This window comes from Carassius auratus, chromosome 14, assembly GCF_003368295.1.
Source record: "Carassius auratus strain Wakin chromosome 14, ASM336829v1, whole genome shotgun sequence".
In the NCBI taxonomy this organism is placed as follows: Eukaryota; Metazoa; Chordata; class Actinopteri; order Cypriniformes; family Cyprinidae; genus Carassius; species Carassius auratus.
Window position 1 is genome coordinate 14531662 of NC_039256.1, and position 22497 is coordinate 14554158.

At 37.0% G+C, this 22497-nt stretch overlaps 1 protein-coding gene across 2 annotated transcripts; it reads right to left on the reverse strand.

The window, feature by feature from the left end:
• Positions 1–203: 203 nt before the first annotated feature.
• atg2a (autophagy related 2A) lies at positions 204–21300 on the reverse strand. Of its 2 annotated transcripts, none has more exons than XM_026280228.1 (42): positions 20784–21300; positions 20327–20489; positions 20070–20219; positions 19849–19951; positions 18667–18805; positions 18189–18383; positions 17895–17997; positions 17422–17595; positions 15123–15265; positions 13729–13804; positions 13395–13647; positions 13174–13315; positions 12061–12159; positions 11821–11985; positions 11423–11687; positions 10869–10956; positions 10578–10746; positions 10365–10507; positions 10025–10179; positions 9656–9810; positions 9383–9533; positions 9069–9253; positions 8895–8975; positions 8166–8272; positions 7987–8079; positions 7834–7904; positions 7666–7742; positions 6951–7121; positions 6734–6860; positions 5966–6189; positions 5654–5883; positions 5348–5483; positions 5052–5264; positions 4877–4978; positions 4705–4789; positions 3987–4140; positions 3819–3888; positions 3578–3660; positions 3386–3507; positions 3003–3157; positions 2000–2152; positions 204–1899 (listed from the first exon to the last, which is right to left on the reverse strand). In XM_026280228.1, exons 1-42 carry the CDS (start codon positions 20952–20954, stop codon positions 1663–1665), a joined length of 6078 nt encoding a protein of 2025 aa, XP_026136013.1. In that variant the 5' UTR covers positions 20955–21300; the 3' UTR covers positions 204–1662. The 2 variants fall into 2 exon arrangements, with proteins under 2 accessions (XP_026136013.1, XP_026136012.1); XM_026280227.1 differs by having other exon boundaries at positions 5966–6192.
• Positions 21301–22497: the final 1197 nt, after the last annotated feature.

The window sequence follows — 22497 nt, forward strand, 5'->3', positions numbered from 1 at the left end:
TCCCTTTTTATAAAAAAATAATAAAAAAATAACCAACTTAACTTGTAATCCAGTTGCATATGGGTTTTAAAAAATGACTTTGCTGTGGGACAAACACCTAGTCACATAGCATCAAATATATTTGTTTAAATCTATTAAAATTATTTATTAAACCACACTATTATTGGCTCTGTGGATGCAACATTTACAACAGTAAATTAAAATATTTTTCAAATGCACATTTTTATTCCTTTTTTTTTAATTTGTATTAATTTGTTTACACATCGTCTGGTACTATACAGGTAATTATTACAACGTATGATATCGTTGTAATTACAGAAGAAACAAACACACACTGATAGCTATGAATCACATAACCAGCCAGCCAACCATCAATACAACATGCATGTCCTGACACACTCGCTCATACACGCACTGTACATACTTAGACACAAATAAAAACACACAGCAATAACTCACTTCCCTCACACTGTTATACAATTAACAAAAAAGTGAATGTAACATTACCCCATAAGCCCTTTGTCAACCAACTCACTCCACTTCTTCCTGCACAAGGACATTGAATGCTTAACATGATCAGTTTTTACATTTCACTAGCCATTATTACACATGAAATCAAATATTTAAAACACGTAGGAAGGCAACTTATGAGACGAAAGCAAGCATGTTTGATTGAGGAGTAAGTGGCAGATTAAAGGCTGAATCTGGCAAGAACATGCCTGGGTCATATTTCACCACAAAAACATTAGAAAAAAATATTGTACCCTATATTGTAAAGTTTGCATTGTGCATTATTTTTCTGGACAATTTAACAACATTTCAATCCGCAAATCTCATTATTGTGAAGAAGAAAAAAAAATCTACTGCAATGTGAAAAAATAATAAAATAGCTAAGAATATATATGTACTGACTTTATGCTGATTTAAATAAAAATACTGCATTACAGAAATGAAAATAAAATTAAGAATTAAATGTACAATATCCAGATTGGAATATATAAATTATCAAGAAAATGATGCTGCAATGCAAAACCTAACATAGGCTTTATTTTCTTTATATAAAATCTATTTTCTTTTATCTTTTGATTTTGAGGTGAAATATGACCTGGACACTCACTCACTCAATCACTCAAATAACGAATGCATTATTTAGGCTAAAATAGTTTAAAGCAAGATCTTTATAATGTCAATGAAATAGAAATATGGCACAAAGACATCAGGATGAGAGGGCAAAGAAGAATCTCTTTCCTAGTGTTTAATGAAAAGTACGGTAAGGCCACCTCAACGCATTTAATAAGTGCTTCACCTTACCTAAATGAGTAATTAACTTCAACATTATGTTTGAAATACTTGAGAGGGAGAATATCAGGGTTTCAGAGAGGGAAAAGAAACATCTGGTCTTGAGCTAACAGGTAAACAGAGTCACAGACTGATATGAATGCATTCGATTCAATACAACAAGAAGAGACTGAGCTGCACTTGGCTGTCTAGAGCAAAAGTGCAAGACCAAAACATTTGCATTCCATGAAACAATGTGTGCAACTATGTGGAAGCCACTTAAAAATGGTTCAGTTTCCATTTTTTTGTCCTTTGTTTTAGCATTGGTACTCACATTTCACATTCATACAAACAAAAATCAGACTTCATTAAGGCCTGTTAATCTCATTCTTGGCCATCTTCGGTGCGCCATTTTAAGAAGTCCTCTTTCCGTGCATCTGGTTTAATTTGGTTCCGCATTCCTCCCAGTAGGTTTGAAGTGGCCTCTGAGGCAACTATAAGTGGACGGACTACAGTGGGCGGGATCTGACGCAAAACCCCGCCCACTGCTCCAGGAAGACCTTTCTGCTCGTGACCACGAGACGCGACATCACACAGGGTCTGAGCGGTGTCAATCACTCCCTGGCAAATGAGAAAATGGCATGAGGACTAGCCATAAACACTTTATATTATACATTTATTAAACAGATATACACATGTTGTTAATAATTCAGCGATGTACCTCTCTGACGGTATCATAGGCCTTGGCCACACCCTCTCTGAGGTCAGCTGGTTGAGGGGTGCGTCTGGGACGAGGAGCGGGACGTCCCTCAGTGATGTAGCGTGTCAGAGGTGGAGTCGGAGATAAGATGTCATATACTGTCTCCGCAGTGGCCTGGAAATATACATAAAAATATAAAATATTAAATAAATAAATATAAATACAAATTCTAAATTGTGATTAAGCCAACAAATATAATATATTATTTAAATATAAAATAGAATATATAAAAAATATATACATGACAATAGATAGATATACAAAAAGATAAATATAATTATAATGTAAAAATACAATTAAAAATAACAAATCTATCAGTAAAATAATTAACTAAAATATCTAGTAACACAGTAAAAAGTTCAACTATTATAATAAATAATTTTAAAATATAATCTAACTGAAAAAATACAATTATGAATTATTCATAATTCATTCAATTATGAATAAATATAAGTAACATGACAAAGAAAAATATTACAAATATGATAAAAATATCATTCAAAATTATTTTTTTAAATAAAACGATTAAGAAAAAATAATAATGATAATATTTATACATTCAAAATATGTAGTAACAAATTAAATAATTTAAGATATAATTATTATTATAATTTAAGAAATATAAAAATGTTTATAATAAAAAAGTAACAATAGAAAAGTATACAAATGAGATAAATAATTATAATAGTTAAATATGAATATAATAATTAAAATAAAATATATAAGCATAAATTATACATAATAAAAATCAATATAATTAAAAATAACAAAGAAAAATATGCAAATATGATAAATAAAAATACAATTAAAAATAAATGTTTAATAATAAAGTTACATATACACACATATATACATATATATATATATATATACATGTATGTAATTATATATAATTATATATGTATTACAATTACTAGTATGGTTTAGCACTACTTTAGTTGTGTGTGTGAGTGTGGAGTAATACCTGGATTGCCTGCACTAGTCTGTTGCTGAGCTCTAGAGCAGCAGAGGCTGTGGAGGTCCCAAACGATGCTGCCCCTCTCTGGAGGCCTCGGATAATTCGCCCATCCTTCCGGTACTGCTCTATCGGCATCCAGAACAAATCCCGCACACCATGGACTGCAGAGAACACAAAACCTTATAGCAATCTGACTATTCAAGACCTCAAGATCAGTTAATTCCAACATAACGGGAGAAATAATCACTGAAAAAATATTAAAGGAAAGTTCTGAAATCAGTCTAATAACCATTAGTCTGAACTCGGTACTTTCCTTTAAATAGTCAGAGCAGTTAAAAGAAATACAGCAGTGCAACTAACTAAGATGTTACATACTCTGTCATACTCACAGAGTTGTACGACAGAATGCATGGGACCAACTCCTCCCAGAATCCCCGGCAGCTGGTTCTTCCTGATGTCTGTGAGCCATTCGTTCACAGCATACTGAATCACCTTATCAACACCCAGCAGCCTGAAACAAAACAACTCGCTCTTCAGATCTAGATTCAAAGCTAAAAGAGTTCAGATGAAGAGGAGTTTACCCGTGTCTACAGCACAATCTCTTCAGCTTTAGTTCGGAGCAGTTTAGCTGGGCCAGACCAATCAGGATGCCTGCAAACGTTCCCTAGGAAACCAGAGATGTTAATACAAGTTAAACTAAACAACTGATCTTATTCAGAAAATGCTGTCGCTGTGTTTAAGCTTAGCACTCAAACTACACAGATAAACTGACTATGATTACATGAACAGAGCATCAGTTATTTGATATAAGTGATGGCCAACCTGCTCAATAACCACATGCTTCCCGTGATAGTCCAGCCAGATGGGAACTTCAGAGGTGAACCGAAACTCTCTTAGAGAGAGAGAGAGAGAGTGCAAAAGGACATTGATTATGATTGACACATTTGTTTTGTTGGGTGCTGTGATGAGATTAGATGGCAGATCTTCTACCTGAAGTAGATGGGCTGGTCCGAGGAGGACGAGGAGCCAGCGGAGGAGGAACTCTGCTCACTAAAGGTAGTTTCTACAGAAGCAGCCAGATCATGACCCAGTCCAGAGCCAGGCTCGGAGTCGTCTGAAGCCTTCTGAGGAGCGTCACTTCTCACTGGGACAATGCCCACACAATTACAGTTCAAATAAATGTGTGCAATTAAAAATATACATTTAAATTCATATATTTAGAATAAAAAAATATTAATACAATTTTAAACGGCTGCAATAAAATAAAATAGAAACAAATGAAAAATTGGCAGAACCATATTAACTATAACTTTATACTAAACTTTACTTTACTAAAGTTATAGAAACTTATTAAATATAAAATCTAATTAGTAATAAAACTGTGTGTGTGTGTGTATATATATATATATATATATATATATATATATATATATACATATATATATATACATAAATACACATATACACACACACACACACATATATATATATATATATATATATATATATATTAAAGCAACAATCTGAAATAAGTAATTATTAATGAAACCAAAATAGCACTAGGTTAACAGACAAAATGTAAAATAAACAAATTATTTGAAAGTAAACAATTTAAAATGAAAACTAAAAATACAAAATAAAATCCAATTCAAAATATTCATAAACCAATAATAACTGATAAAAAGTTCATTAATGGGGGAAGACTTACCCTCAGCTGCAGGGTCGATGGACAGGTAAGGATGAACTCCTGCAGCCATGTTACTGAAAAAGTCCTTCAAGAAGAAAAGTGCATCCTAGGAAATGAAAACGAATGGGACTTTTACGGAGCCTGATATGAAACATTATTTGTTCTGTGTTGAAAAACAGTGCATAATGAGTACCTGGTCGATATTGAGTCGCAGTGGTAACAGACTGACTCTCAGACAGCACTCTGGTCCGCCCAAACCCGATTCCGGCATCACCTGCAGCGCTTTCACAGTCAACTACGGCAACAATTGAGCCGGGTCAGAACACAAACACAAACTCCTTCAATTTGTTTCCCGCTCTCTATCTCACCATGTTGGAGTGGGCTCTGCGGGGCATGCTCTCACTGGTGTACAGGTACAGGAACTTGTTGATTTGAGAGGAAGCAAGGCGGTCTCGCACCTCCAGTTCCTGGACAATAAACACTTGGCGGGAAATAGGCTGTTCTCCGAGGAGGGGTACTTCTGGATCTGGTCCCGCAGCAGGGGGCGCCACCACTGGGTACGTCTCATGCTGGAAACTGACCTGAAGAGAGAGAGAGAAAGAGTTTATAGAACTAGACACAAGGCTTTCTGAATCTTCAAATCACTGATTGCAATACATTATACCTTTGTCAGTTGTATCTCCATGAGAAGTGTGTGCTGCCGTCCACTTCCTCCAACCCACCGCCAAGAGTTCTGGGGCCGCGAGGGCCCCGCTGAACGAGAGGGAGAACCACGGGCTCCGGGAGCAGCTGAGCGAACTCTATCATACACAAACAAATCACGTGATTTCAACTTTTTTCACACCTGGCTTGTTTGGAGCGCTTGTTTCAGAACCTGTTGCCTTGTGAAAACAAGCTGATCCATAAAGAAAATGCAACATTGTAACAATCTGTAACAAGTCGGCCTTCTCAGACCTTCTGCTGTACTCACTTATGGCTGTGTGATGTGTGGGCCGAGCCGGGTTTGCCATTGAAGTCTTTGCCGCCATACAAATGCCAGACGACCGAGACCTCTCGGAGCACCACTCTGTTCTGAGGCACTGGGAAGCGGGCTGGGGCGCGCAGAAGATCTGAACTGCCCCGAGGCCGAGAGTAGTAACCATCTCGCACCTTAACAGGACCCTGGGAATGCACCGTCACCACAGGCTCACCGTCTCTAGGCTGTCAGAGAGAGAGAGAAACTGCACTAATTAAATTAATTAATTAAAGGCTAGAGAAGAATATGAAAACTGAGGGTACATACTGGGATGCCCATCCCAGGAGCCTCTAGGATGCAGAAGTCGTCGTTGTCAGTGGAACCCTCTGATCCTTCCTCTGACATCATATCTGCATGAGCTTCCATAGCTGTGCTGACCAGTCCATCAATATCAGACTCCTCCCCTTCTAGAACAGAGGGGCGAAGCTTGGGGGCTTCTCCCGGGAACAGGTAGACTGAGACAGGTGAGGCTTGGCGAATGGAGGGAGAACCTGCTTTATAAATACACAGAAGTAAATAACCATGAATCTATAACACTAAGGTTTGGAGTCTTCTTCGTTTTACTTTTATTTAGCAAGGATGCATTAAAGCGATCAAAGGTGTCAGTAAATGCATATAATGTTACAAAAGATTTCTATTTCAAATAAATTCTGTTCTTTTATACTTTTCTGTACCACAGTTTCCACAAAAATATGAAGCAACAGCTGTTTTTGAGAAATCAGCATATTAGAATGATTTCTGAAGGATCGTGTGACACTGAAGACTGCAGTTATGATGCTGGAAATTCAGCTTTGGAAGCACAGGGGTAAATAGCTTTTTAAAACATGTTCTTACAGAAAAAAAGGTTATTTTAATTTATAATAATACTTCACAATATTATAAATTTCACTGTCTTTTAGATTAAATAATGCAGCCTTGGTGAGCATAAGAGTTCTTTCAAAATTATACCAACCCCAAACTATTTTCAAATTTAGAAAAAATTAGTCATGAAACACAACTACATTAACTCAACGCCACACGCTTGCAAAGTTTTACCAGAATCTTGGGGCTCCTCCTGTAGGATTCTCTCGGTGTCAATCAAGGCATCTGTGAGGTCACACTGGTTAATCTCTGCCGTCTCTGCTGGAGGGCAGGGCGGAAGCGAGGCAGGACTTTCTGACAGCTGAAAGAGAGAGATTTTAGAGTTGAAGACAAATGTGAGAAAGAAGCTGTTCTATAGCTGTAAAAAAAAAAAAAAAAAAAAAATTCACACCAGAAGTTTCTGTCCGGCGATTTCTGTGGGGGATGTGTAGCGAGGGGGAGGGTGAAGATCGCCCTGGGACACCAGGTATTGCAGCATGTTAACCAGAGCAGCGCACGAGTCGGCACAGGTGTGCACGTGAACAACATTATTAGAACAACGAAGCTCGAACAACGGCTGAGTCTGCAAATATAATTAAAGAAACACAGATAACAAAATGAAAGAAAAAAAAATGCTGCTACTGCATAGTCCAGCATTGTGTCAGGCGATAAATCATCTTAAACAACATTTTATGCAATTATTGTATAATTCTGTAACCTTAAAAGGAATATAATACATGCACTTTTATTCACATGCAGGAAAATGTATTTGTCACATCCCATGATTAAGAGAATTGCCAGAAAGATAAAATGTGAAATAAAATGCTCACAGGTTTATACAATTTTAAATAATAATAATAATACATTTTTAACTCAAAACCCTGAGATTGGTGTTACCTAATAAACTAGTTATTTTAGATTAAATTTAATAATTTAAAATATTTAAAATAACATGCATTATATTAAAAATATTTAAAAAATATATTTTTTATAATGATAATTAATATTATTATTAATATTATTATTTACTTACAATGCACACTGTAAAACAAAACTCTAAATCTCTAAATAATATAATAGAAATGCTAAGAAATCTTCAGGCCAGTGAAGGCTGTCATGAAACTAACCAGTTTACTCGAGTCAGTTCCTTTCCAAGTTGTTATGGCCAGTTCCAGAAGATCAATGTCTAACACACACACATAGTCTGAGACAAACAAAACCGATATGTTTAGATGTATTCCACCTATAAACATTAATGCAAAAACAAGATTTTAAAAGCTATGTTTGTTCTGTACCTCGTCTCAAATCCACAATATCACTTTCACATTTGTCGGACAAGTACAATGCAGAGTCATCTAAGATAAACCTAAAAGAAAATTTCAGAGCTGTCAGGTCCAATCAAATAAATTCAGCGCAACCATTTAAGATCACAACACAGTGACAAGTACCTGAGGTGAAAGGTCGCAGTGTCCACAATGATGTTGCTGGATAAAGAAAAGGATTCAGCTGTAAACAAAACTCGCAGAGGAAGATAAAGCGGCCTGGAGGGAGAAATGAAAAGAACGATTACAGAATGAACTACTGTAAGAGCACTTGTGAGAGCAAACATTCAGTGTTACTACATTACCTGTAGTCCACTGCACAGGTGGCCAGGTGAGTGTGAAGAACCGTGATGACGGCAGGTGGGGTGTAGCCTAAAATCTCATCATCAATGACATCAAGGAAATCAACAATCTGTATAGAGAACAGTGTCATTATAATTAACTGAAACTAAAAACAAACACATTTGAGTTAACTGCATTAAAAAATGTTGAATGAAATAATATACAAATCTAACAATTATTTAGATTTCAGCTGGTTGCAACATAGTAGCAACATTTCTCATTTAATTCAGTTTAACTTGATGTACTAAAATAAGTAAAAATGTATGAAAATGTATGAAGAAAAATCTAATAAAAATGGAAAATATAAAAAACGAATTATCATATTAATAAAACCTATATCTATACCTAATATATAATAAATAAATAATAAAACCTATATAAAACCGTATCTCAATGTTACTAAAATAGCATTGATGGAGAATGCAGAAAAAACTATTAGAAGTAAATAATTACCATTACTGCTAATAACACATAATTGTCAAAAGTCAAAACAGTGATGTTAAAACGAGTACTTTTAAGAAAAACTTGCCATGGTAAGTAATTGAAATACATTTCTGTTGCAATCACTGAAACTGAAATAAAAACAGATTAAATCTATATAGAAATATATATAAAAAAACACATTAGCCAAACATTCAGGCCAGATCCACACAAATTTTAAGTTGATATCTAAACTAGTGACCAACAGGTACCTGCTCATGCCAGCTATGATTGGTTAACGCCATTTGATGTTGTAAAGTAGCACCATGGAGCCGCAGTGCGACCAGAAACTCCTGCAAAGAAAATGAGATGAACACTTATAGGACAAACAAACAACAATCCTCACATAATTAACTGACAGGTGACACGAAGATGAGATAACAGACCTTCACATTCCTTTCAAGATCTAATGTGATCTTGATGGCAGTCGACAGCATCTGAACGTCGGTTTCTCGGCCACCAACACTGCTCACCCCCACCTCTGTGGGGTAAATGGTAGGGTCCAGATGACCCGGGGAAGTGAATCTGGGCATTTCCAGTTTCGCAGGAATAGGGGAGTCTGGGACCTCGGCTATAAAAGATCCAAAGACACAAAAACAACTTTTTTATTTATTTCAGAACAGGATAATAACTTTTTCCCATCCAAGAACTAAAGGAGTATAAGAGACTAGATGTCATTTTAAATGGTTTAACAGCTCACCTTTATGGTACAGCTCTACTCTTCTGCTTTCTATGGTAAGGAAGTTGAGATTGGGATTGTTCTGGTGTTGCGTTACACTAAAAATCTTTCCTCCTTCCAAGTCCAAAATTAGTTCTCCGTGACAGAGGTCCATTTTACATCCAGCTTCATTCTTCAAAGGAATGGTATCAGAATTTGATGGAAGTAAAGTGAAATATTACTGCCACTGGTGTCGACTTAATTTTGCTATGGTGACAATGCTCCAATTTACATGCTGTTTTTTTCCGCATTTACCTTGCAGTCAGTCATGGCTTGGAGGCGACCTTTGCCAATCAGCACCGTTAAACAGAGCAGACTGAGGGCGTGGCTGGACTGAGGCTCTACTGGTTTCCTTCGTTTTGATTGGTCGGTTGAGAAGAACGGAGGCTCCTCCTCCTCAGAGTCAGATTCTGGAATAATGAGTAAAAAAAAAAGAAGAATATTCTTTAACTGAAGCCAAAACATTGTTGTTGCAATTAACTAAAACAAACAAAAAAAAAAAGATATAAAAAAACCTATATAAAAGTAGAAGCACGTACAAAATATTATTATTTGCAAAAATAGTATATAAAACAAGTCAAAATGTTCATAACTCAACATATGAAACCAAAGAGCATGACTGACCCAGCCTGAAGGCAGATTTACAGAAGTAAAATTCATCCTCCTCAGGTCTGTGTTGGTGGGAGGAGCTACGGGAACTTTGAAAAGAAGAGGGAGGAGCCGGAGGAGGGGCCGGAGGAGGTGGAGGAGGTTCCCACATCAACAGATCATTATTAATCCTGGGTAGAAATAGATACAAACATGGCTTTATTTTTTTACATGGCATTTATTTTATTTATTTTATTTGTACCCAACACAACATACATATAATCTAAAATGAATATTAATTCCGAAAAGGGCATTTCAAAGATCTTTTTTTTCCCCCAAAATTAATTCTCTTGTATGTGCGTGTGTCGCGCAATACCTGTTATAGATGCTCATAAAAGCCTCTTTACTGGGAAGGAGAATGTAGGCTACAGGAAACGTGATATCAACCACATACTGACACTGACAGATACACTGAGTCTGAAACTCTTCCATCTCCTCTGGGTCTGCTGGGATCACCATCTGAGACAGAGAACGAGTCAAGTACAGGAATGAAAGAAAGACAGACAGACAGACAGACAGATGAACGTACCTCTTCTGTCTCAAACATAGTGCGGTTGGAGGAGAAAGGAGAGCTGTTCTTCTCTCGGAGTTCACAGGGGTTCTCTAGAGACATGGAGCCCAGCCCCAGATCCCTGTTCACCCCTTCACAAACACCCGTACTGTCAGAACACACTCCTTCATTCACTCGTATCTGAATTCTATAGATCGGAAAGAGAGGGAAATAAGAGAGGGAGCTACAAATGCTTTCCTAAGATTCGCTGTTTTCTTCCAACTAAAGATTTGTATGACACATTGTACTGTACTCGAAGCATAATTTCACCTGGGAATGCCATCAGGGTTCTGTGGATCTGGGCTCTTTTGCACAAGGATACAGGGAAACGCCTCTCCCTCCCAGCCCTCATACACTCCTAAAACACACATACACACTCCAGGTGAGTTTAGAGAGAAAATACCACTGTCTCCTGAACACTAGACCTTAAAATGAATCCAACCAGATAAAAAAATAATAATAATAATAATAAAATGCTGAAAGGTTTTGAGTGAATTGTTCTTATTAAAAGAATAGTGAAAAAATATATATTTTGAGGAATGTTGGCAACCAAACAGCTTCAGGTAGCTAATATCTTCCATAGCATGGACAAAAAAAGCATGGAAGTCAATGGCTACTAGCAACTGTTTTGTTGAGCAAAAGAATGATTCATGAGAATTTAATATATGATGAAAAATTTGACATTTTTGGGTGAACTACCCCTTTACAATTAAGCATTATAAACTGTCACTATTGTTAAATTTAATGTGTCCTTGCTGTATTAATTACTTAGAAAAAAAAATCTTACTCATCTAGCGTATATGAGAAATGAATGGATGGCTCACCATGCAAATCAGTGAAACAGGCCTCCAGTAGTTTGGTGAGTTTGGCCCCCGGGCTGCAGGGGCCGTCCTGCTGAACGTCTGGCCCCTGCTGAGACTTCAGCTCCAGATTAGAGATCTGCAGGCTCAAGATCTCATTTCGCACTGCACGCTGGTTCAGGGGCCGCCTCAGCCCCAGGGGTCGAAGGTCAGGGATGGGGAAACGGACCTTCAACACGGCATAAGGAGATTGAAGCAGGAGAGAAGAATGGAGCTCCAACAAATGAGACTGCAGAGAAAAAAAACAGAGGATTAAACAGTACGTCACAAACAATTTTACTGTGTAAGGTTAAAAAAATAAAAAATAAAATCCTGAGGCAGGGGTATTATTTTGATGTTTTTAATCAGGAGAGTTTAATGACCTCTGCAGTCTGAGCTGTGTTTCGAGGTGGTGCTGGACTGTGCCTCAAGGCCTGCAGGATGTCCTCCAGTCGACCTATAATGTCCAGGTCCAACTCAGAGCTGAGCTCTCCGAGCTCGACTCGCAGAGAGCTGTCCCTGCGTATAACACGACGTCTGCTTCCACTCTATAGGAAAACAGAAAAAACTGTTTCATATAGACCTATGGCTGAAAGTTTAAAAGTATAAAAGGACTGTAGTACCTTACGCATGTGCTTCTCAGACAGACTGTGGTGGAACTGGGCACAGGGTCTGGCAGTGGTGCCCATCGTGAAGAGACCAGCTGACTGGAACTGCAAAAGCTGAGAAAAGAAAAGGTGCGGACACAAATGCACATTTTAAAGGAACTCTTCCAACACCTTAATCAGACTGCGTGATGTCTGCTGGATTTACAAACTTTTGGCCGACTCACTTGCTGTAAATCAAACTGTATTCACATCTTTTTTAAATTCACCCTGAGCAGTTGGCAAAGCCTTGGACATGTGACTTTATTATACCATTAAATCCACTGTAATAATCTGGTGACCAACTGGTAATTTTCTGATTTAAATGGCTGTTTGACTGTTTTGACAGTCCAGATTGTGGTCTAGAGGGCAACAGTGATTAAAGATTAAACACAATACTCTACAAAATAATGTAACAAAAGTGTTTCAAGAGAATGTATGATTAAAGAATAAAAAAATAACTTTACTTGCTCTTTGCTTTTAATGAGAGAGTTCAAAAAGTTATTCAGCATTTGGCCAGTATGTGAAGGCCAGCCAAACACAGTGGAGGTCATTTGCATGTATTCTTCAAGATCCAGCTATTTAATTCCAAGCTTATTTGAATTTCCAGGGGTCAGAGAGAGGGTGGAAAAGATCAGAAAATCCATTTTAGTAACACTTAAAAGGGACTGTTTATCTGACATTAAAAAATTCTGTCATTAATTACTCACCTTTATGTCGTTTCAAACCCATAAGTCCCTCTGTTCATCTTCAGAACACAAATTAATGTCACATGGACTATTTTAATGAAGTCTTTACTACATTTCTGGACCTTGAACAATGTCAGTTGTTTTGCTGTTCATGCAGGGCCAGAAAGCTCTTAGATTTCAGCAAAAATATCTTAATTCGTTTTCTGAATATGAACAAAAAACAATGCTCTACCACTTGAGCTACAGGAACACTATCAACACATAATTAATGTCAGAATTTTTTGGTGAACTATACCTTTAACAATAAGGTTTAATTAGATGTGTGAAAAACATATATATAGTTTGGTAAACTTTGATGACTAAACAATCAAATTATTATTATTATTAAAATTAAAATGATTACCTCTGTGTAATGTGGACCGCCCGAGTCCCACAGGCACTCCAGCAGTTCCAGCCTGCTGAAGGAGAGGTCAGAGGTCGTTGCTCGGGTGTGCCGCCCTGCGCTACGCATCTCACAAGCCAGCTGCACTGCTGCACCGGTCACCCTAACGACCAGAGATGTCAGAGAGAGTGTGTGGACATGCATATACTGTAGCTGAGCATAGCAGGTAATTCTTGCCATACCTGATGTGGGAGTGGGGACATGCTTTGGCAAAGTTTCCTCTCAGATTGTGGAAGTCTCTCTCACTGAACATGCTGTCCTTAAAAAACCCAAGCTCACGGAAAAACAACTGTGACACCTCGGCTAATGAGGACAGTCCATCCGGCCCGGGAGGCGGGTCCTGCTCTAACAGAGTAAGTGTGACTCCGCCCAGAGAGAGGCGGAGCAAGGAGTCTGGTTTCAGCGGCTCTGACTGACTGCTTCGAGATGACCGTTCTGTTGAAAAAAAAAAAAAAAAAAGTTTAATGGAGAGCAGTGACACACAACGTATGGTTTAAAACAGGTTAAGATACATACTGGGAGGTCTGCTACATTGAGGCAAACTAGATAAGGATCCTGGTACAGGATAACGACGAGGACAGTTGAGCATCCCCTGTAAGAGACATATAAAATTTCAAGCGAATCATAAACTGTACATAGATAGCTGATGCATAAAAGGTTGATGGATTTTAACATTGCTGCAAGTTAGTTTTGAAAATGTAGCCTGTCAATTAATATGTGGTCAGAAAAAATGCATGCATAATAATCAGAATAAAAGATCAAATAATTAGCTAAATAGATGTGACATGCTATACAGCAAAACAAACGCGTCTTTACACAAAGTTTTTGCAAGCTGTTCAAACCAAGTCTGGTGTCAATTTTTTGTCATTCTCTGAATAACGTTTGGAAACCTGAATACACATTAGAAATAGGGCTGTCGATTGCACAATCGATCGGACCAACCAAAAAAAGTTTCGAAAATGAAAATAGGGAATCGATTTTAACCAAATATGTACACTATTAATTTTAAAATAATTAAACAATTAAAAAATATAGATGTAACAAAACTCAGAAACAAGCAGAAAAAGAAAATAAAGAATTCCAAAAGTGCAGTATGCCTTGCGAAAGCTAGACAGAAAATACCAGCAATTTAACGCGCCAGACCCAGTGACGTCTAAAGCGACCTCTTATGCTGCGTTCACACCAAACGCGAATAGAGCATCTGGCGCGAATGATTTAGATGTTAAGTCAATGTAAAGATGCGTTTACGCGTGTCTGGAGGTCTCGCAGCGCGGTAGACGTGAATTCGCCTCATTCGCGCATCTTGTTATAGGAAATTCTGAGTTATTAAAAGGACCATTGCAAGCTGACAGCAACTGGCTTTTGTGGTGGAAAATTGGCAGTAATACCCCCACCTTGCGCAGCTATACCTGAGTGTCCCTGGGACATCAGTGTGGTCGGAGTGAGTCTTCTTTTTGAACAGCTTTTTAAATGGATTGAATCACTATTTAAAATAATCTTGGATATTTTTGAATTGCCTAAATCATAAATGCAGCTGAGTTGAAGCCTGCAGTGATCTTTTCTTCTGTTATGGCAGCCGTCCCCTCTGCATATATATTTTTTCGAGAATGTTGCACTCCTGTTGCTGTTTGTTATTCTGCACGAAACTTCATGCCAATAAATAAGAAATATTGCTGACTTGTGCATTTCCATCGCTCACTTTACGTTCACCCGTTATTTGATGTTGAAAAAGGAAACGTCTTTTTTTTTTGACGTGGACATTTTATTTTACAATCGATTTAATGAACACTTATGTCTTAAAAATCGAAAATGATTTTTTCACAAAAGTGACAGCCCTAATTAGAAATACTAAATTTGTTGAACTTCATTAGAGAAGACCTTTACACCATTGAGTTCATAACATCACTCACCTGTGGAGACAGAGGGTTTGTTTGAAGCAGGCTGCTCTGGCTATGAATGGACGACTCCATATCGCTGTCTGACAGTTCACTCCCAGAGCGTGTTGACAACACACTGCTGGTCATACAGCCGAGACCCATCGAATAAAACATCTCTGAAAAACAAGAGACAAAAATTTGACATTTTGGCAAAACACTAAACTTTGAATAGTTCTGGAAAATTAAAATGATGAGAATAAAAGGAGAATAAAATAAGACATTGCAATTTTAGTCAAGAATCTGAATCTGTAAAATGTAAAATGTATGTATGATCAGATTTAAACCAAAATGTCATGGGTTTTATCCAATGTCAAAGTGAGGAACAAACTGAGTTTAATTAAGACAGAAACTGATTTATAAATGTTCATATACATTACAAAGACCAACTGAATAGCAAGTGTAGCATTCATATAACTAACAGTTAATCAATTAATTCAATATTGTATGTAAAAATAAACAGAGATATTTACATATGGATGTTTTATAAATTTCAGAAACTGTTGCACATTCACTTTCATGATCATTATACATTTTTATAAATGAGGCCCCAGGAGAAAATGGCAATACATGGCCTACTATATATATATATATATATATATATATATATATATATAAAAAAAAATCACATCTATTCATTTAACCTGTTAAATGTCACCCCGTCCCGTATACGGGACGCCTACATTGGCTATACTATATTATAATCAAAATTCATCACATTTTAGAAATCATCAGAAGTTATATATCACTTGAAAACATAAAATCTCAAAATTCATCCTTCAAAACCCATTTTAAAATCAGACATTGCATTACCATGTAAATGGTACATCAAAATCATGTTACAAAATGTTTTCAGTCATGAAATATAAAAATTTAGGTTTGTATCATGCACATTCATCTCTATCTTCAAAAACGTGAGTGACAGTTATCAGGTTAACAGTCCTGCTACTAGCATTTTATTCAGACTAAAACCGCTTTAATTCGGGTGAGAAAGCTTTTTTTCCAAGTGGCTTTTGCACAACATAATAATACTGCTGCAGATGTATTTTGCAGTATTAAGGTTATTAATTGATCATTAATTTAAACAACGACCGATCATGGAAATTATCAAATATTGAAATCCCTAAATGTAAATGAGTTGGATGGAATCCTGGCTATTGTCTGCATCAAACCATGCTTCTGAACAAATGTGATTCACGGTTCTGGGCAGCTCCAGGACAGCTGTCTCTCCGAGCACAGTGCTGTCTGTGAGCGGGGGGGGGGGGGGGGGAGTAACAGAGCCCTCAATCACGCTGCAGTGTTTGTAAGCGTTGCCAACTTCTCCACCCCATTTACAGAGGGAAATTCTCTGACTACCTTTATCTCCCAGGACTGTTCTTGAATTTTTTTGGCTTGGGGTCCTTCACATGCGGCATTTTCCACCGCACCAATAACATGGGGCTGCCCACCCCAATGTGCGTGACTTTAAATCAGCACTACTAAACACGGCTATCGGCCGATGCCGGTATATATATATATATATATATATATATATATATATATATATATATAAAAAGACAAATATCGGCCCGATATATCGTCGACCTCTAATTTGCACCTCAGCGTGAGCAAACGTAACACAATAAATGCAGTCATTGCTTTTTGAGGTGGATGCCTGCTGTTTGGGAACGTGATCATGTAAGACAGTAATTATACTGAAATAATTTGATGACAGACTTTCCTCAGGCATTTCAGAACGACCAAAGCAACTTATCGATGCTGTGAACAAGATCGGTTCACTGGTCAGTCAAGTTAACCCATCTCATACCGTAAAGTCACATTACTTTTTCAATACGCAATGTGGAATTTATTCAGTAATTGTGTATCCGTTATAGTTTATGCAACTTGTTTCTTAATCAGATAAAAAGTTTATCCTACTTAATTGTGTGCATAAGTTTGTGTGCATTTTTAGAATTTATGCACAGCTTGGCGTTTCCATCCAGCGTTTTTTGTACAATATTCCAAAATATGCATACAAATGGGTGAAAACATAGCTACTGTCACAAAACTGAAGGTCAGGTTGAGCATACTGCATTGTGAAATACATTATTCCACAATCTAGTTGCACACTACACAATTTATCAAATGCTGCATATCAAACAGGTATGTACTTCATAATAAAAATGTATTTACTTACTGAAAAAAATCTAGTAGTAATATAGTAGTATACCAAACTGAACATACCCATAATTACAATCAGTCATCTACAACAAAATATTGACTGTTCTCGTCTCACCTCCATTCTCCATGCTGGTGACATATGGTTCTGCTTCCAGTTCCAGATCTCTGTCATACACTTCTGAGTTCAGCTGCTTACTAAGATCCTCTTCAATCAATCGCAGATCATCAGAACCCAGAGGCCTAGAAACACCCCCACTGGATACACCACCACCACCACCACCACTGCCATCTGACAAAAGAGAGAGAAAGAGCATAGTCATCCCACTGGACACTGTCAATCAGATAAGTACATCCAGGCATAAGAACTGTTTTTTCCACAGGCAATCTCCATTTTGAACAGCAGCTAGCACACCCACCACTAGTCGAGTTGATGTTTATAGATCAATATCCTAACAGTAGAATATGTGTTAGCATATTCTAAAGAAAGAAAGAAAGTTTCATACTACTATGGAAGTCAATAGGGACCATCAACTGTTTCTTCAATATTCAGAGGGGAAAATATTTATTTGAACAGAGTGCTCATGTTACCTGATGTCTCAATGCAGAGGGAGGACATGAGGTCTGTCAGGTGTGTGATCTGACTGGGGGATAGCAGCAGGTGGAGACATCCGACTTTACCATCCAACTCAAACTAAGAGGACATTCAAATCAGTTAGTAAGGAAATTAATATAAATTAATATTTTATTTGTTTGGCACTAATAAAACTCCTTCATTCATGAAGAAGCTGCATTATTTGATCATTTGATCTCACTGATAAAGAAGATTCATGATCATGCTTAAAACATCTCCATTCAGTCTTTGTTTTTATTGTGCACACAAACCTTGGGTCCAGGCAGCATTTCATTCTGTTTGATTTTGACTGTCGTCTCTATAAATCCAGAGCATTTTCCAATCAGCAGAGGCTCAGGGGGCTTTGGGGTGGGATGTATTGATTGAGAGGCGTTATCACCTCTATCATTTTCATCCATCTTATCCGTGTCCCTGCTGCTCGTCATGTCATCAGAATGAACTAGCCCCTAAATTGAGAAATTGAAAATCATAGTCCATTATATCTAAATCCTTGCCATAGCAACATTTAAATGTATTCATTTAGCAGATGCTTTTAACCAAAGCCACTTACAAATAAGGAACATCACAAGCAATCTATCATGAGAGGCAACAACAATATTTATAGTACATTATGTTAAATATGAATATACAAGCTAGTGTGTAAGTGAAATGCAGAAAAAAAAGTGTAAAAAAATAAGAGTCATAGTAAGTGCAAAGCCAGAAACTCAAAGGTTGCATAGTTTCCCTGACCTGTGCTCCTCCGAGAGTCTCATAGAGCAGCTGTACGGAGTTGAGTTGAAGGATCTTGTGCAGGAAGGCTGGTGGCTGGTGGATATCTACAGGCACTGTCTGGCTTGAGTCTCTCACAGCCTCATCACAATAGTCCACTCTGCAGTATCATGTTACCACCAGGGTCAGAACACAGATTGGTCACAAAAAATGGAATGCACTCTAGAGCAGGGTTGCCAGGATTTCACAACAAAGCCCATGCAACTGCTACAAAACAAGCCCAATCGTGTTTCGAGGGGTCCACTAGTAAAAATGGCATACAGGACGGTAAAACATGTTTTTTGTCGGGTTTCCCCTGGTAAAATAAATATCACATATTGGGGTTGCATCAACCCACAGGCATGAAAAAAAAAAAAAAGCAACAACCTGTTGCAACAATGTTAAAGTAGCCCTATTCTCCGGAAAAACCACAGACTTGGCAGCACTGCTCTAGAACCTCAAGAATGCAAGGTTTGTTCAGAAGGACATGACTGATGTTTATGAGTCACTGAGTATTTTTAGTTTAACTTGTGAATCTACTAAAATAATGCAAAGATTTTCAAGTATTTTGAATTGGACAAATATGTTTTTCCAGTAACAAGCACTGTAGTTCAAAGGTTTAGGGTCACAACAATTTAGAAATTACTTATTTTATTTAGCCAGTAAATGTATATATAAAATTATAAATTGTTACAAAATATTTCTATTTCAAAATGTGTTCTTTTGAACCTTCTGTTCAGACAAGAACTCTGAATTTTTTTTTTTATCACAGTTTCCACAAAAAAAATATTAAGGACAATAGTTTTTAACATTGATAATAATAAGAACATTTTTTGAATACCAAATCAGCATATTAGAATGATTTCTGAAGGATTATGTGACATTGGAGTAATGATGCAGAAAATTTAGCTTTGCATCACAAGAATAAATTACAGTTTAGAATAAATTAAAATAGAAAACAGCATAAGAGACTTTTAAAAAAACATTTAAAAAATCTGAACCCAAACTTCTCAACATTACTTTATTTTTCAATAACCAGAATCAAAGTTTAAAAAATCCTTTCTTCAATGGCACATCTGGGTAACCATATCTGACACATCACCATACTTTATGAATAAATAATAAAAACAATAAAATGCATAAAAATGTAATTCATGGCCTCACCGTTTAATGCGCATCTCTAAGGCTACCCCAGTCTCAGCGTCCAGGGAATGGTGTTCTACTCGCACGATAGTGTCCAGAAAGGTGACTTTTATTCGACGCAAGACTGCAAACACACATTATGTGACAATACACAGTTAGCCAGTCATTGAACAGTTTTACTTCATGATGCAACAATACAAATGTACAGAATCACACTCCTAGACTAAATAAATTCTACACACCTGTCTCGATGGTCTGTGCAAACATTTCCAGCCCCTCCAGTGGAGCAGGAGGCTCTTCTGACGCCTCGGGTGGGTCCTTCAGGCACTCCTGGGCCAGCTGCATGCTGGACGTCATGCATGATGACCACCCTTGGGAATCCCAGTTTCCGTCTAAACAAGATCAGAGAAAACAATTAAACAATAACTCAGTCCTGTGTAAAATATGGCTTTATGTATAAAATCAAATGAGTGCACAAAGAAAGCTCCGCAGAACTCACTGGTTCTGTATTTGGGTCTGCATGTTATTTGCAATCCAGTGACTTCAAGGGTGCAGTGTTCTGTCACAAGTGCTGCCCAAGGAATTGTCACTGCAATGCTGTTCACGAAACCTTCAACAATCTCCAGCGGAGCTCCCAATGAGTCCAACAACTCATTCACTGCCTGAAAAGAGGATTCAGAGAATCTAAAACTAAACTAAATGACAACTCCACAAGAATTTAAGAAGACAATAAAGAAATTAGACTTAAAATGTTAAAGCAAAAGTTAATAAGCCTTGATCAATGTGATTTAAGACCAGGAAGAAGATCTAAGACGCAGTCTTTTTTGCACAAGTAATTAAACTCTTGGAAACTTGAGTGCTCCCTCAACTAACAAGATGTTTTGATATTGCGAAAAACTGGAAATAAGGGCCATTTGGACAAAGAAACTGGCCTGGGTGTCTTACCCCACACTTACCCACACATCTAGGTTAATTTCTCTAATGACACCGCTGCCATTGTACAGATCCAAGCTCAGCTGGTCCAAACTGAGTCTTTCCTCCAAAAAGTGGCCCAGGTAGTGTTGCAGGAGGTACCGACAGGCCCGTTTCTTTATCGAGCCCGACCAGGGGAAGAGCCACCGAGACATGGGGCCAGAGCAGACGGGGAGAGGGAGCAGAGAGGTGGCGGATCAAGACACCAGTCCTGCATAACAGACCGAAACCCCACTCGGTAGTGTGTGAATATGAAAATAGAATAATACAAGAGTACTACGATGGACAAGAAGGAGTGAATCCGTTTAACTTCCTGTCCTTTGACACCAAAATCCCCTGGTTCTTCGTTTTTTTGGACGGTCGGTTTTCCAAAGCAGCGTTTAAAATAGGGTATTTGTGTTAAAACGGGGCTCTACGGTTCTACTTTGAATAATAAATGTCACTGAAATATGCGACAGGTCCTCTGGCTAACGGGTTGTTTATTGTTTTCATCTTCGTACAGAAAAAGTATGCGTCATGACGTCACCGTAGCTGAAGATGCCGGAAGTTGGATGTGTCAATTCGCCATGTTGGGACGGTCAACTTGAACGCTTCATTCAGATTTAGACGTATGACTAAAAATTACTGTACCCAAACTTAGGTAGATTAATGTATTTTTTTTTATTGTGTCGAGCCTTATGTAATAAATATTCGATTAAGTTCCACATAATTAATGATTATATAATAACAAATTCAACATTCTAACTCGTTCTGTATTAATTCTGTATTTAGGTATGTGAGAAAAAAAAAATCAATAAGAAAATTAATATATAATCATAACCATATGATAGATAAAAATAACTTTAAAATGTTTTATAAATGATTAAAATCGGATAATTATTAAGAAAGTTATGGAATTTTTAAATTCGGAAATTAGGGGTCATTTTGTACCTAATTATAACAATAAAACAGTGAAAAACTGTGACCTCTTCCGCTTGATTAAACACTTCAAAATATCATAACATCCTCATTTCTTGGTCTATTTGCATAATTCAAACCCCACAGTGTAGGTAATAAATTGCCCAACAAGATTAAGATGACCTCTTTTTAAAAGGTAAATATAATAAATTTATTATTTCTAATTAACCACTAATTAATGAAACCGAGAGCATCAATCCACACATATATTTCCACATAAAAAATAAACAGCCTTTTAAAAATATGATATCATATTATATCAAAAGTATATTATATTTATTTATTTTTAAGTATATGATATTTAGATTTCAAAAAGTAATATACCCTTATGTATAATATACACTTGTAAGCCTACAAGTACTACAGACTTTTTTTTTTTTTTTTTTGCTGCTTTAATTTACTTTTGAAAAAAAAATCTTACAAACATCTCAGCCCATGTGTGCTGTATTATTCTGCACAGAGTTGGTAAAATTTAATTATTTTCACAATGTTTGTAAGAATAATACAGCACACATGGGCTGAAATGTTTGTAAGATTCGACTAATCACTTTGCCATAAACGGGTCACTTGACCTAGCAGGCAGCTAGAAGCACAGTTGTTCCTAAATAAATACATAACCATCCATGGTATTTATTTATATGTTTGACAAATCATACCTATAATGAAATTATAAACACGAGAAAATGTTGCTTCGCTTATAACTTTCTTCTTACGGCAGATAACTTGGAAATTCGAACGTGA